Here is a 17,832-nt window from a genome sequence, read left to right as displayed (position 1 = left end):
ATGTCCTCTGTCACCCACCCTGCACTCAGAACGGGTGGAATTACACTCTGGGCAGACCAGAGCAGACACTGCACAAGCTCCTGGCAAGGAGCTGTATTTCCTGCTACTTTCAGAACCTGCAACTCCATTAAGTTCTCAGGATAGGACTTAATTATGAGAGCAATAAATTTGGCCTAGAGAAAATAGAATATAGTAGGAGACATAGGGACTGTCAGTGGCCCATATACAGATGTTATAATTCTGTGTCAGTATACTCATATAACAAGATAAATCCTCACTATTATAGACTTATTCCTTGGCTGAAAGGAGAGGCACAGGCAAAGCATTATTCTGCCATTGACAGCTGTCTATAATAAAGATTCCTGAAGACAGTACTTGTACCTGCCCCTATACAATTCCAGTTTCGTAGAGAAATGGAGCAGACAGGGTCAGACAGGGTTTTCTCACATCTGGCATACCTGCAACATTTTCAGAAGAGTAAAACCCAATCAATCCTGGTATAATCAATCAGACCTCAGCACAGAGTGTACAGATCATCAGGGTGTGAACTGGGAGCTCAGAATGAGTAGGATGTAAAATACTTCCATCTGTTTATGAGAACTATCTTATGCCAAGGAGATCTTCTCTGGAGATCACAATCACCAAAACCATTCGTTTTGTGTTCCTAATATTCCCTGTACTTGTTAAAGTGCTGGGTACAGAGTGATTTTGAACATCAAGAACCCCTTCATAGATAAATTGGCACCCTGTATCAGGGTGGTTAACTGATGGTTAGCACTATACTTTAAACTACAAAAATTAATTTTCCGCAATATTTGCAACTTGATTCTAAATCCTGTATCTCATGAGTAAGAAGTTGCAGGAGCAGTTGCAATGAAGCCAAGGGAACTATGTGACTAATGCTTACTCTTGTCAATGAGGAGTTAATACTGCGCCCTCAAATTAAGAATTACCTCATAACTTTTGCTGAGTTAAGGGAGGAGTCACATGGCTAAATTCCCTTGTTTCAGAACTGACTGTTTTCTAGAAGCAGACAGTGGAAATGACAGAAGATGTTTGTGTCATTGACAACTGCCTACATTTCAATTTTTTTCTGTAATACCAGCAAAAATGACAACACTCAGGATGAGCAGGACACTCAAAAGCACACAGACAAGGGAAGGACAATACACTACCAAGTATTATGATGAACATAGTCTGAATAGCTACTGCAATTTCAGTTAATACATTTAACAAACAGTATGTCTATTGTTGTTGTTAACTAAACAAAGTTATTGAAATAATTGTCTGCATTATTACAATTAATTCATAATCAAACACTGTTTACCAAATGAAGTATATGTGCCCTCAGTAGCTGCTCTGCACTCTGTTCTGTGATCCCTGGGAGTCACCCTGGTCAGTTTTAGACTGAATTACTCTAACACATATTCCCCATGTTTCAGATGTTATGACACCTAAGCAAGGGTATTTTGCATGAAGGCCTCCTTTACATAAGCCAGAACGTGCAAAATAGAATTCCACTGAAACACATTATCATTACCATTTAATGAAACGGGCATGATGAAATCCCTCTGTGGTCCACATGTGCTTCTTGGAATCATCAGCTAGTCTGGGGACCCACAAATGTGAACGTATCACATCATGGTTTTGTATGCCATTCTGTCAGATCAGGCTATAATTCAAAACCCTGATCCACACCTGATGGACAAACACCTGCATAAATTTCTAGCTCACTGGATTTATTAGAGATGCTCAGAAGCAACACTGCAGCTGAAGGGCCTAAGTTATTATCAGACATAGATCAATTAGGCTCAGTTTTCAGCTAAGGGCCAGACATGTAGCTCTTTGTTCTCCTCCGCTTGCCAAAGCCTGACAGAAACCACCACTGTATGGATTCAGGTTCCCACTCTCAAGTAGCATTCACATAATCTGCACCTGAAACAAGAGTTTGACCCAATTCTGTCAAAATCTGATGTTTTATGAAGACATCTCATGGTACATGTTCTCCTCTTCACTATTTTTTTAAGTAAATGAATGCAGGAGTAAAGTCAAGACAGAGTATTAAGAGAAATACAAATTATAAACATGGCTTAGTGAGAGAGATTATTCTGGATGATGCCTCTGCATTTTGAACTTTCACTCACCTGAAAATTTACAAAGCTCAGGAGACAAGATGTTTGTTCTGCCTTTAAAACAGTACAAAATACATTAAAGGGAAGGAATTCTGGTCATAAGTCAATAATGACCTACAAATGACTTTGGGTGGCTACCACAGGACAGCAAGTAGTTGAATAGGTTGTCTCAGTTGTTAGAGATACTGTGTGAGTCTCAGAATCAGAAACAAATGAATGGAAAGGAAGCCAGTCACTTGAGAGATCTTCTAAGGCAGTTCTCACAATTGCTAATGAGGATTGCCTATTTTTTTGTCAAGTAACAGAACTCTAGATGTACAGATTATTCACTCCTTCCCCTTTCATTGAGGTTTAATACCCTAAAACTAAATCATCTTGAAAATAAGAAGTTTCAAAACATTACTCTGGAGTATTTTACATGCAAGCAAAAATTACTGTCACAAAAGACACAGATTTTGATAAGATACTGCTGACACAATGCACTAAAATGGTGGGAAATAACAAAAGAGGAGCTAATAAAATAAATAGAGCCTTTCAAGAACTGTAAATAATTGTTGCTTTTTTTTAAGCTAGAAATACCTTTTTTCTGTGGAAAAGGTAGTGTGGCCACTATGAGCATGTCAATGTAAACATCACAAAGGAGAAACCAGCATAGAAACAAGATTGTAAGTGACGATACATTAAAACCCACTCCTTCCTACACACACATGCCTGAGTGCTTTTAATTTAAATATAAGGAAAGAATGGCAGTCCTCTCGGAACAGAGCAACAGAAAAGGAAGTTGCTTTCCAGATGCCAGGTGACAGTTTACAGATTTAATCTTTTCCACACTGAAATAAGTCTGAGGGGCTGAAGACCACCAATGAACAAACTGAGTTGCCCATGCCTGTCAGACTGTCTGTGCTCTGCTCTTCTCATGCTGACCCTATTAGATTTGACTATTAAAAAGCAGCATTGGGCCATGTCAGCTCTTGGGTGGGAGTCTGCCAAGGCACACATCCATGCTGCTGGCTTTTCAAAGATGGATAATAATCCTGTGCAGTACTTTATCCCAGGCAGTTCTGCACAGGGGTCAGTTCTGGGGTGCTACATACTCGTCTTGTAGCATGAGGTGTAAAACTAAAGTTCTTATTGCTGTGGCCATTAAAAATCCCACAGCACTATTTACAAGTATGGAAGCAATTACGGCAGATTGGAAGTGGCCAAACTGGTAATTCTCTTCTGCCAACATAAATCCTCCCACTGTAACTGAATGTGGATTTTTTTTTTTTTCATCTCACAGCATAAACTTTAAAGTGTTGCTGTAAAATGCTCATTAGCCAACAAATCTCTTTATGGAGTAGCACTTGCTTTACAACAGAGGGTGAAAGGAAGTTTGCTCTATGGGTTGTGAGACAGTGAGGATACTTTAGGATAAAAGCTCCAACATATCAGTTTGCTAGAGCAGAAAATTAATAGAGATAGATTGGGGTTTAGGGGCATTTGAAACTATCTGCCTCTTCATCTACCAGCAGCTCTTCTCCTCAGTCTGCCTGCATTATAGTACTTTATTCTCCAAGATGACACCTTGGATTTTTAAGCTTTTCCTGTTAATTAAAAGACCTGTACTCCCAAAAAAACTGGGAAGAAGCTGACAGTTTCAGTTTTAAATTTGACTTACATTAACATAGGTTTCAGGTGCAGAGGTTTTTCCTCTACTTTGCTTTGAACCCAGCAACTGAACTTCTATGAATTTCTCTGTGTGATAGTTGGGACTAATGACAATTCCAGACAGCAGAAACAGAATTGTCTAGATCCCATTACAAAATCTCTTCTAAACAAATCTCTAAAAGGCTGTAATATAACAATTCATGGGTTATCACTGCCTGATCTGCTTTACAATTAAAGGGAAAGCAAACATATATATTCCTTAGCAGACACAGTTTGATAAGAAAAGCTGCATCCCTTTCACTTGCACATCCTGCCATCATCTAAGCCCCTTTTACTTCTTCCTGTAGGATGGAAAGATGAGTCAAGTCACAATTGCATCCCAGAAGTACCAAATCCTGTGCTTACACCCAACTTGAATCCACAATTTTAAGTTCATAATGTGAAGCTGATTGGCGCTGGTCCCTCACAGTAAGACAATGGATGTTAGGCAAGAAATAAACTCTAAGACAGAGATGCAGATTTGGCAGAGCGCTCCTTGCTGAGCTTAAGTGTCAGATTTCCTAAATAAAGATGGAATTAAGCAGACTCCTGTCTGAAAAATATCAGCTTCAGAGAAACCCTGGTAGGTGAAGGTCTTACAGAGTTTATCAGTACTTCATGCTATGTAAAGTGTAAAGTTGTTTATGAGGTTTCCATGCATAAGCTTATTCCCACAATTATGTACTAACACATTTTTCATCAACTTTGAGCGAGAGATGAGAGAAATTTCAAATGGCTCATGCAACTGAAGAGCACACCACTGTCATCTACCTGGGTACTTTCATCATATATTAATATTTTACAGCTCCCCTATAGATCCCACTGAACTTTATCAAGCCAGGATTCTAATTTACACCCACAACTTCATTTTGCTTTACCTATGATAGAAAAATAGATTTCTGTCATTTGGTTTAGAGAAATAAGGGCTGTTCTTTTGTTTGGTTCACCTTATGGAAATAATTGCATCTCTTTCAGAAAGAGGACAAAGAGTATTCAGCGAAAAAAGCCCTTTGAAACGGTATTGCCTGTTCTTGAGTTACTGTTTGAGATCCTGATGCATAAGCAAGTGAATTCAATAGCTTCTCTGTTTCAACAGTCCTTGGATCAGGTTCTAAATGGTTATTCTTTACATTCCTTCTAATACTGTGTCATACTCAGTCTGCAGAGTCAAAAAGAGGGAAAGAAGTTTATGCATTTAGCTTTGAATTTAGAATGGGATCTTAATTAGCATTCACTTTCAGTTTAATTCCAGTCACAGAAAGTTTTTATCGTTAATAGGGGAGCAAAAGGTAAGCTGAGCCATACCACTTCTCTAATCTTATCCATACATCTTTCTGGTAGAAGAACCAGTGCATGCACTGCCATGAGTACATGTAATTAGAGGCAGTATGCACAAAGAGGTATATCCTAACAAGATGCTGCAAAAATATGTGAATCAGTTAACCATATACAGAAGCACATGAAAAGATACTGCAGAATGGCATGATTATATCTGGGTGCCTCTGCTATAAAAAGCATTTGTATGACCCTTACTTCTCTGAATAAATTCAAATGACAGCCCCATTTCATTTCTTCATTCAGTCTGGAGGCCAGATGGCATTAGAATCATTTACTTCACCTTGTTGTGCTTAATTACTACAATCAACACACTATTTTCCAAATTAATCATAACAAAGTAATTTCATTAGTAACACAGCAGGCTGTTGAATTATTAGCATCATAACAGTTTGCAAACAATTAAACTTTATTTGAACCTTAAAAATTTGCAGAGTAGAACATTATTATAAGATCTAATGGCAGTACCATACAAATCCAGAACACAGCAAATAATCAAGTAAAACGCTGTACAATGTGAGAGTTACAATTACCTTTTTAAAATCTGCTCTCTCACCGTTCACAGAAAGGCAAGCACAATCTAAGTGAACAAAGAAAATTAAGCAATTATCATCGTCTACCTGAGTTTCGTTTAAGTTGTATTAACTGAGATTTCCTTATCCAAAAAAGGTTATGGTATTCACACAGATTTAAAGTAAACCATTCATCCGTGGTCCATCGCTGGTTTTTTTCTGAGATATTTCCAGTGAGTTTCAGGACATCTTTCACGTTTTTAATTTAAGGCAGTTTATTTACTCTCCCCTAGCAGTAAGTATTAAAAAGGGGGAAGCCCTAAAAGAGAACTACGGACAAAAGCCACTTGATGTCTCTGGTTGCCACTACCCAGGAGCTCTGCCCCTCATCGCTTGGGTAAGGACTCCCTCTCCTGGAAAAACGGCAGAAACGCCGCGGGACGGCACGGAGGGGGAAGGGGACAGGGACAGCACCGGGATCCGCCTCCGCCCGTCCCACGAAAATCTGCTGCCACCCAGCGCCGCGGCCGCGCAGCGCAGGGACCGGGGCCGGGGCCGGGGCCGCCCCCGCCCGCGCCCCGCGCCCGGCCGGGCCCGCAGCGAGCGCCGAGCGAACGCACCGCGGCTCAGGAGGTGGGGCAGGGTTTATTCCCTAAAAAGTACATGGTGCTGCTGGTGGGATTCGGAATTCTGTAATTAATAAAAAGCCATTTCGGTGGGCAGATTTATGGCGCTGCCATGTTAACAAGGGAGAAGGAGCGTTTCCAGCCCCGCTATTAACGCTTTACATTCTGCACACAATCCACCAGTACACTTGACAAATTAAAGTAGTAAAAGATCTGAAGACTATAATCTATCATTTTAATGCTTCGCTGATAACACACAGAATCAATTCCAATGACTATCTCTTTAAAAAATTACAACAAAACTCGGTCCCGTTTGACGCCTATTAGAATTCAGTGTACCAGCAAGTACCATACATTAGCTAACACAGAGCACAACATCTTAGTTTACTGAAAGGATCCAAATTCCGGGTTCAGACTAACGTTTCCTTTTAACCCACATGTTCGCGGGATCTGCCTGAAGCATAAACAGCACAAGCGACTACACGGGGACCTGCACAGGCTCAGCAACTCACAGGCTGACCTGACCTGCCTCGTTGGCAGATTAAGGGTCTCACAAATCAACTGTCTGGGAGGACCCAAAAAGTTGATCTTGCATGCTAATGGTAAAGTACATCTCCAAAAGAAGAGTATGTAAAGTATTAACTCTGACTTGCCCAACCACTTGTCCACAAGTGGTAGTATTTTAGTGTACTTTTTTATGTTTCAGTCATTGTTTTTGATTAACCACAAAGTTCTGGCTATGACACAAGAATGCAGGTAGCTGTTGCTAATCCACACAGGGTGAAGATGAAGATCTCTGTTGCATAACCTGTATCAGAATTCCATATACCAGCAAGATATCCAGATTTGACTCTGCAAAAGTATCTGTAAGGTACAGATAAAATATTTCACACTACCACGGACAAAAATATTTTTACCTGCAATTTAGCTCATGTTGACTTAGCAAAAATTGTAGGGTTTAATATATTTTCATAAATATCCATAGAATTATCATGTCCAAGTCAGAATGGTACCAGGGCAGTATTACCACATAGGCCCATTTATTACACCAGCAAAAGAATCAAATCTTCATTGTGTGTCAACAAAATAGTAATTAACAATACAATACTAAATATATGAGAAAAATATATCATTGGCTAAAGCATAATTTAAAAACATCTGGAAACAGAATACCCTGTTTCCAAGACTTGAAATATTATACATAATTTCCCCTATCCCACTTTCTGATGAAACTGCACAAGCTGTACAGTGAGCATTAAAAGGTTAATGCATGCATTAATTGAGTAATAGTTTACCCTCAAAGCTCTGTTTAATTTTTCTGAATCTGCAGAACAGGAAAAGACAGCAAAATTCCCTGAGAGAACACAAACCTACAGCTATACAGAGTGCTGCTAACATGTTAAAAAAAAGAGCAACAGGCACTATGTGGCTGCTTGTGCCCCATATGTTAATTACCATCTATTAATTTCCTAGCATTACAATTCTATAAAAAGTGGCTTAAAAGAACATTTCCGTAAAGTTATGATCGATTACAGTTTATAATGTTTAATATACACGAGGCAACGATCTGACTACATTTGCTAAAACCGCAAAACATGTACAGCAGAATCTTCTTCCAGAGGCTGGGTCTGTAAACTGCAGCTGCACACCACTCTTCATTTCAAGTGCAGATTTCTCCTGATTAGGGAGAGGGAAGTTGAAAGTTCATCATTAACCAAAAAAACCTCAAACATGCATATCAAACCCTGTCCAAATATCCATCCCCTTACACAGTTTTCTGCACAGGCAGATATATACATATTACTAAAGTAACAAAACTAAATAGAAACAACATCAATTTTATTTTTTAAAAAATCTGGAAAAAGGAACATAGTTACTAAATATATAATCTTTTATACTCTGCGGTTTAATATTTCATATAGAACCCCAGAAAAAAAAAAGTACTTTAATTGAACCTTCAATATATTTTGCCATAATCTTTATGTTAACAGGACTCCTACAAAGGTTCCAGGAAAGACATACTTATGAAACAGAGAACAAGGGAACATATAAGCCATTACAGAAGATTGGATTAAAATGTACTTACCCAGGCCTCTCAAATATCATACATCTCCATTATGTAGGCTTTAGGCACCAAGCCAATGGTTCCCTTCATTTCTCCTACCCACCAGCCAAATCTATTGTACTCCTAATTGAAAACAATACGCAGTATTAACCTTTAGTCTGATATAAATGCAATAGAGTTTTGTATGCAACTCCTTATGGATGCTTTCTCTTATATACAGTTATAATCATTTCAACTGAAAATTAAAACATTTTATCTTTTTCTTATATGCATTCACATGCAGTTAGGCAAAGACAGAAGGTAAAATTTTAAAAGGCCAGGCATACTCAAGAAAATGTCTAAATTATGGCCACGCTTCTCTAACACCTAATAAAAAATAGCCGACCTCCTTATCCTCTGATCATCAAAAATACAAAAACCTTGTCTTTGTAACTAAAATCTAATAGCATAACATTGACATATAACAATCAACCGGGATTATTTTAATATCACAAACTAAACTCTAAGAAACTTAACATCAACTTATTTTAAAAACAACTTCACTCAAATGTGAAGGGAACACTATATATCTAATACACAATAGCTTTCTATGGACAAAGTCTACTATTGCTTTAGGCTTGCAGAAAATTCTACAGCAGATCTCATATTCCTGACAGATGACTAATGTACTCCTGTTTCAAATATGTTTAGGCTTAGTGAGATAAATATGAAACAAAATGAATTATAATCATTTAAAGAAATAATATCTTCCAAAAGCAGTACTAAGTAAGAGTATTGCGGTATTGTGGTATATAATTATTGTAAAAATAAAATAATGTAATACTGATATGTAATTATTGTATATTGTGCCATATAATTTACTTTTTTCCTATGAGATATTTTAAGATCAATCCTAACAGTGGTTTAATAAATTGTAACAGCTGGAATTACACATACACATATATTGAGTTACAAATGAAGCATTATTAAAACAGAGACCATACTCAAAACTGAATGATTAGCAAGATAGAAATTACTTTGGAACAAATATGCAAAATACAAAATACACAGATATCTCTGATAAGCAGCATCTGCTTCCTGCTACACTGCTCTTCTGATGAGAAGAGGAAAAGGCTCTAGAATTTTGAATTACTGGTCCTACCGAGATGAAGCTACTGTTTTGAACTGTAGGTAAAGTTTTTTGGTTATAAATAGCAAGTGGAGCTTAAGGGTTAATGGCGTTTCATTAGAGCCCGAGCTATAATGATTTTCTGCTGGCACATTTAGCCTGGTCAAGGGTTCTCTGGGGTCCTATGAGGTGCTTAGTGTACTCAGCTCTCTCTGTGCTTAACTATGATGGCCCGGTTTCATGGGGGCTTTTTTTCTTTGCCTTTTTTTTTTTTTTTTTTTTTTTTTTTTTTTTAATGCTTGCATGAAAGCACACACAGTTTTGTATTTTCTGATTGTGGAAGGGTGAACATTAGTCTTCAATTAAACATCTTCTTCCTTCACTTAACAATGAATTGGTAATGTAAAAGATTCTATCCTACTATGCATGAAATACTGCAGTAAGTGTGATTTAAAGGAAATCCACTTAAAAAACAGCAGGAAAACCTTCATTTATTATGTGAACATGCAAACAAGAAAGCTGCAAAAATAATTCCGCCTTCTTCCCCCTTCCACTGCAAAGCAGACTGTTGGGGATGGGTTTGGTCTTGAAAGTCTAGAGGTATCGGAACCTGATCTTCAGTACACACTGCTCTCCACAGAAGTTAATAACCTTTCCCATGAGGCTTCACATTACACCCCAAATCCTTAAAGGCGAAACAATACCCTGACACTGAGGTTTATAATCTTCCAGATCAGCCTGTTTACAAATCTATACTTTATCTCACAATACACTGTTTAAATATACAAACTAGATTTCAAGACTGAAGTGGGAAATCGCTGAAAGGAGCAGCACTCACGTATCCTACTGGAATCTCAGCAATAAATCTCTCCAAGAGAAAGCAACAAAAGATTTTAAGCTGCTACATGGAATTCGCACAGTGACTGACAAGAGTGATTAAGCAAGTTTTGCTAGACATCAGCCAAAAAAACAAACAATACATGAAATGAGGGAAGTGGCTCAGTTAAGCAGTCATTAAACTGCATATGACAAATGGCACAGAAAAAGCCTGTGGATTACATTATCCATTGAAAATGTTCCACTTAGCAACACTACATGGACTTAGAAACAATTGTTTTTAAAGAAACAATTCAGATAGCTCAAATTAAAATTAAAAGCATGCTGCTGTTTTGAAAACTTTCTGGGTTTTACTACTTACTAATACACCACTTACTGCTCTGGCACGAAGCTAAGTGAGAAGATGAAATGAATGTTGATGTAACAGACTAGTAAACTAATTTAAGGATTCACTGAAACCATTATACCATACAGACAATATTGCAACACAGAAGTCTTTACATTACTATTCTTTGCATGGGTCTCAAGAGCAAGATGAATCCCAATTAAACTATCTGCAGTCTATAGAAGTCTGAACAAAAATATAATGCAGATGTCTGGCTACCAAGAACATAAAACCTTAATATCTGGTTTTAGAATAATTAGATAGCACTCGCTTTTAAACTGATTAAAATACAGACATTTCGTTTTAAAACTCATAACCCCTCCTTCCTATCCTCAGTAACATGAAAGAGTGCTTAACTAGTGAGGCAGATAAGCAGCCCCCCTAGTCCTTTCTTGAAGGCACACATAAAATCCAAATTGATATATTGTGTCTATCAATGTTATCAATTATAAACTCCTTTGCAGCAATATAATTTCATTAATACACTGCTGTTGTGAGGTCCATATGTCTATCACTCCTGCTTAAGATGTGTAGAATAAAAGTCTGCAGTCCACATTTGTGGAAAATAAGGATAATAATATACAGAAGGATATGAATACAGTTAGGGGTTTTATAAGAATAAAAAAAAAAGTTGGGAAACACTGTGCTTTTGCAAGCATAAGCTTCAGATCTCAGGTACCACTGGGTTTACCATCTGGTATCCCTCACTGCATTCAGCTCTTAATATCACTGCTAACATAGGCAAGCAACTATACTTCAGAAGGACTGATAAAATAATGAAGAGTCCTTTAATCTACAGGAAACCATTGTAGTCAATTTATAAGAAATATTGCATCCCTTTGTAGGATGTGTAATTATTTTCTATTAATCATGTGCTATAAAGCTACATTATGTGGTTATTCTGTTATCACTAGAAAGAGGCCTGCAGTCAGCTCCTGACAATGTTAGGTAATTACTAACACAAAGCTTCTTTCTCCTTATGTAGAAACGCTATCAAGATCCAGAGGTGCTGTGATGCTCGCTGTATGAAAATAACTCTCCAAAGAAATTCAATAACTGCAAAATGAATTGCTCCAAGGCAAATAGAGGGATAGGGAGAGGGGGGCAGGGCCAGATCCAGCTGCCCTGCAATGAGGAGAATGCACAAGTGTGCGGCCACGCTCTGCCATGTGACAGGGAGCACATGTGCCATACCAGGCAATGTTAGCAGGGCCGGGGGGAGGAGAGGGCCACCACAACTCCCTCCCCCCCACCGAAGACAAACACCAGGGCAATGGAATATACTATGCCAAATAATATGAAACAACAACATTAACAAATGACCGAATGCTTTCTAAGCTATTTCTGCATTTCTGCTGTCGTAGAGTGGATTATTTTTTTCCCCAGCAGAAATTTATTAACCAAAGTGAAGTGATTTCACAGGGCAGGAAGGAACAGGTTATGATTTAACATTTAACATGCTGGCAAAACACTCTGTACAGCATGCTAGATAGTGGGGGGTAAAAGTCCCATCAGGCTCCTTAAATGTTCTCAGTGGAACACACTGTGAGCAAATGCTTCTCCCTGATCCCATCCCACCCATTTCACTGCACTGATGCCTAGGTACCCATGACTTCATAAGACCCTGATCATAAAACCTTTTGTACTTGGGGAAAATGCAATAATTAGCAATACACTCCCTGTTTTCTACAGATATGGTTTAAATCCAATATTTTAGTCCTCTACAGAAGAGAATTTTGATATTTTGACATACAAAAAGAGAAAATTTTTATACTGGAGGATTTCCAAAGCAGTTGCTACCTTTAGAACAGTTCCTCTGCCTATATGAGATTCTCCAGATGCTTTGCACCATATAAACTTCTACTGACTTCAGCAAAAGTTGAGAACAACTAGTTCTTGTGCAATTAGTCTCCATTGTTGAATACATATGGTTTGTTTCTTCATGTTTGTGGGGTGGGGTTTTTTATTTGTTTGGTTTTAAAAAAGAGTTGCTGAAAAATATCATTGTGTTTCAATGCCTTGAAGAAAAAAATGGAGTTGTATTTTAAAAAAACCACAACCAAAGTATGTGAATTCAAGATTTTTTTCTTCTTCCTTCTTCTAGTGGCACTGTGAGTAATACTAACTCATGGGCTGAATACCTGCAAACTTTAAAACTAAAAAGCAAAATGTATCTATAGCCTTGTTTGGGGTTAAAATAAGTAACCTCTACTATCAAGCTAAATATATGTCAAAAGCAGGGATACATTTCTTGCAAAGAACATTCTAGGGTGCAATTTTAGCAAGATAATATTTTAGAACATCTCCAATTCATCCAGGAGATTCATACTAGCTAAAAAGTTTTAGAACTTTCTTTGGTGTAATTGTTGAATGATACACTATCAACCAGGGAGCAGTTTTGGCACAGAACAGCATTTTCTCTAAAAGTAGAGAATGACAAATGTCTTAAATAACTGAATGAGACTTCTTCACAGGTAGTAGAGTTGTTTTAAGACAGCAATAAAATGGTCATCTTTAAAAATATAGGCACTAAATTTATTGTATGGTTGCGTTATTAGGTTTTATTTCCACAATGACATGAGAGAAAATATACAGCAATTAAAGATTTCCAATATAAATCACAGTAAGCAGACTGAGTTCTGAACCAAAACTGCTTCCAGAAAACATCCTGGAATAATAGGAAGGCCATTTTATTTTCCATTAGATGACACATGGCCAACTTTTCTTCTAATCTGATAGGTAAAGGTTTACATATTATCATATTATCAATATGCAAACCAACAAAGTCACTTGGCATTAATTCTAACCAAACTTCTGTTTAAAGGCTTTCACTATTAGACACTGTATGTCTTTAGACTATACTTACTGTTCTCCCACCCCCACCCATAAAGATCAAAACTAAACTAGCCAGGAAAGGGGTAATGTACAACTGAGTATTGCATTTTAGTTTTGATCAGAAGCATCCCACTGAAGTGAATCTCCCAAAGCTCCCACCTTCCCCCCACTGGCTCCCTTTGCACAGCCTCAGAGCACACACACTACATTTATTTCAGATGAAGCCAAAATGGAAGATGTACTTTAACATGCTCCAACCATTAATGTGTTCTCAATCCACAAAACCAGACTAGACCGCTTTGGACATCCAACAGCTTTGAAAAAGCGTGGTGTGGACACCAGGGCTCAAGCACTAAGTGTTTCACTCTGCAAATCTGCTCCTAGTTGCACTCCCTATTTGCTAGAGGAGCCATAGGCAGTATGGCCATGGAATAGAAATTATGGATCTCAGTATGATCAGCCAGAAAACAACCTGGAAAAATAAAATACTCGGGATATTAGTGTGTCTTTCATATCTTTTAGACAAAACACTAAATAAATATATTTCATTAAGATTATACAGATAGTGAACAAAATGTTCACAGTGATTCTGAAATAGTTGCATGGTTAAGTTGTACTTTTATTTCATAAGCAGTAACCTGAGCTGTGGAGATACTTTGGTTTTTTACTAGGCAATAAGTACAGGTTGAGATGTGAGCATTGTAACATTTAGTGTATTGAAAGAAGAAAAATGTGCCATACATGAAACCTACAACCACTGAATATAGGGTAATCTAAGCACCAAGTTAACACTCTACTTTCATGAGAAATTCTAGAGCAAAAGGTTGTCATAGATGAGGTTTCCATGAATCATAAATACCACATTGAGGAGCACTGGTGTGCAATGAAATAATAACAAGGAGAATTCCAGTTTAAGATATAATTTCTGATTTTGAAGTATTTGCTATTTTAATACAAATATAAATAAGAAGTATATTAAATTAGTTTAATGTGAAGAAATGTCAGTAAGTCTACTAAGCAGGTTCACACTAACAGACTGAGGTAAATTTTCACTATTACTTGCATTTGGCTGATGAAACTGGAACTTCATAACATGTTATGGAGCTTCCTAACACAAAACACACACCTAAAGCAAATGAATGAGTAATCCAAGTGTTGCATAAATTGTGCATACAAAACTTAGGAAAATAGAACTACCTCTATCCATAGTTATCATTGTTTCTGGAAATTGATTTCTTGAGTAGAGCTATGGAAGATTTATAAAAATGATTGCTATACTATGGTCTGTTTTCCCATTTATCACATAGGCTTGAAAGCAAAGGCAAGCCCATAAATGAGCAGGAGTTAAGAGCAATCATCCTTTTAGAAAACAGGACTACAAAGTATTGCATTTCTAACAGTCAATATTAACTAAGAAATGTTATTAACAAGTCTCTTTATCAGTACAGCTATATTTTTTCATTACAAAATGGAATAAGGGTATATAGCTTTCTGAAAGTTCACATCATTCATAGCATAAATGATAAAAGCCACTTGAATATTCAATAATATTATAAATTAAAATACTTGTAATAGTATGAGTATATCTGTACAGATACATTGATCCATTAATCTGAAATGTTAACTACGTTTTTAAATAAAGTCAACAAGCACTATTGTGACAGTTCTGTTAATTCTGCTCAGATTAAAAACTCAACTTTTCAGGGAAACTTGATAGAAAAACCTAGAAAGAAGTTGTGAGGCTTTGGGGGTTTTTTGTAAAAGCCCACAGGACTGCTGCCAAACAAAAGCCACAACTGACATAAATATTTAGAAAATAACTTGAATAGTTTTTGCATACACCTTTAAAACAAGAAAAACATGCTTTTCTGCAGTAACTACACTTGTCAAGCATAGGTATCTCTCTTGTCAGAGTATGAGCTCATGCTCATTGCAATAACACTGAGTTTTGATGCTCATTTAAAAGCACATTCTGGGGATTTGTCTTTGCATAATACTTAGCTATTTTAGGAAGCAAACACTACCAAACTGCTCATTTGTCTAAAAGACATTTACCTAGAAACTTACATGTAACATAATGCTCCTCTTGCTTTATTTAAAATCTATAAATTCCCAAATTTGCTGAACTAGTTCATAATTACTTCTGTTACACTAATGATCTCATTTCTTGGAAACAAATAGTGCTTTCCCCTAATTTCTATACAGGTATGAGAAAAGCTGGTAAAAAATATTGCTTTGGTATAACTATTGCTGGGAGAGATGAATATCTATCTTATCACGTTCATCAGAGCAGGCTATATCATTTATATTTCACTATAAAACAAAGAACTATTACATGTTGCACAAATATGCTCGATATTTTGTTAATGCTTCACCCTTCCTACTACAACCTGGCTATACCCGTACTTACTTCCTTATCAGCAAAATGTGATTTTCAAGAGTAATGTTCCTGGCTGACATATGATAGAAAGGCAATAAAGCCACAGCTAGGTTCAGCTGAAGCTGAATTTATGACACCATTTTGGATGCATACACATCTCCTCCCTGTCAGTACCTGCATCTCTCATTTTCAACCACTAGATGGTGTGAAAAAATAAAAAAATTGCCTAGGATTCCTGCCGACTGCCACAAAATCCAAGTATTAACGTAGTGGATTAGGAAATATTTTAGAAGAAAAGTCTTGACCCACTTCGGGATGGTTAGGCTCGCTTTTCCTTTGGTTATATTTTCACTTAACAGACAAAGAGCTCATAAACGATTAGACCTTGAAACTGAATCAAGTGGAGGGTTAAGATAGATAATTCTCTGGCATTTTCCCCTCCAAGGACCCTAAATTCCAAGCTGACAGTAGTGGCCAACACTCATTTTTCTGAAAAAGCTGTAACAATCTTTAAGCGAAACAGGGCTGAATTTTCTGGGCTGTATTTTGGAGTAGAAATCATTCCAACAGAGAGAGGCTCTATATATCTGGAGCAGCAGCAAGCCTGCTTCAAGGACCGATTACGGATTAATCACAGCACAGCAACAGGACTGTTGATATACAGAGGACAGCTTAAGCTACTGTTTTTCTATTTTGCTCCATTTTTTAAATTAAATTTCTCACTCTTTTGGGGAAGGAGTAGCAAACAATTTTTTTCACCTACAAGCTGAAGATTAAGATTTTATAGTTGCCATAATGTACCCGAAGGGCACAACCCACAAAGAGGCCAAACCCATACAGTGGATTCCATTCACTCATGGGCTTTTTGGGGGGAGCGGGGGGGGGAAGAGGTGGTTATTTTAAATTAGTCCAATTCTTCAGTGCTGAATAACTACTTGAAAGTTTGCCCAATACACAAGCTTTATTCAGCCTTTAGTAATGCAATTCAGTTATTAGTTTAAGTGACAATGAAATACCTCAAAAGACATACATGGTCAAATTAATATTAGTAATACATCTTCTATATTTTTATATAGGACTATCCTTCTATCCATAAATCTTAAATTTATTTAAAACAGAAGCTGTTACATTTATTATCCAGAAATGTAGTTAAAGGTATCACAGAAGATTTAAAGCAATTGTGACAAAACTTAATTTGAAACTAGGACAAACAGATGCCTTTATCTTTCATGCACCTACTTGTGTATTTCAGTGACCTACAATGGGTTTTTTGTACTAATTACACTGAACAGCAATTACATAGACACATATTTTATATAGTTTTTTTCACTGAGAACTTCAAAAGCTCAGCTTTTTTTTTTGTTTTGTTTTTCTGATATGTGGGGAAAACAAATTTCCTCTGATTAATTGTTCAGAATGGACATGAGATATATATGGACCATGAGATATATATTTTAACAGAGGTTTTGGTTTTGTTGGGGAGGTCAAGGAAAAATCTGAAAATTAACCAACATTAATATAGAATGAAACTTCATGCCTTTACTATTTAGTGCCAATTCAGATGAGAGAAATTATATTTCTCATTTGCTTTGCAAACAGAAATGTAGTAAAAAGAAGCCCAAATCTGTCAGCGCAAACAAATTTGGAATCTGAGCTCTTAGAACAATAACAATATACATACAAAGATGAAAGCATAGTTCAAAAAAACAAACCATCTTCTGTAGCAAGATCCAAAAAAAGTCAGAATCAGCAGAGTCAGGAATATAAAACAGGAAACAAAAAACATAACATACAAGATAACTTAAAATTCTACAAGGTTAACTCCTACAAGCAGAAAGTACATTGTCTCCTGTTAAGTCAGTTAACAAATGGTAGCCAAGATCTAACAAGTAAATAAACATGCTTTAAAGTTAATTCCTGTTACATGG

General features: G+C 36.9%; 1 protein-coding gene across 2 annotated transcripts in view; it reads right to left on the bottom strand.

Moving 5' to 3' along the window:
• Positions 1–6,508: 6,508 nt before the first annotated feature.
• Positions 6,509–17,832, bottom strand: part of SKAP2 (src kinase associated phosphoprotein 2) — a 118,860-nt gene continuing 107,536 nt past the window's right edge. For both annotated transcript variants that reach the window (XM_068208419.1, XM_068208427.1), the window contains 2 exons: positions 8,381–8,482; positions 6,509–7,971 (listed from right to left, as the gene is read on the bottom strand). In XM_068208419.1, coding sequence (XP_068064520.1) covers positions 8,390–8,482 — 93 coding nt within the window. In that variant the 3' untranslated portion in view covers positions 6,509–7,971; positions 8,381–8,389. The remainder of the gene's footprint in view (positions 7,972–8,380; positions 8,483–17,832) is intronic.

Source organism: Anomalospiza imberbis, chromosome 1 (genome assembly GCF_031753505.1).
Source record: "Anomalospiza imberbis isolate Cuckoo-Finch-1a 21T00152 chromosome 1, ASM3175350v1, whole genome shotgun sequence".
Classification (NCBI taxonomy): domain Eukaryota; kingdom Metazoa; phylum Chordata; class Aves; order Passeriformes; family Viduidae; genus Anomalospiza; species Anomalospiza imberbis.
The sequence above is the reverse complement of the archived record's forward strand: the minus strand, read 5'-3'. Positions and strand labels throughout refer to the sequence as shown.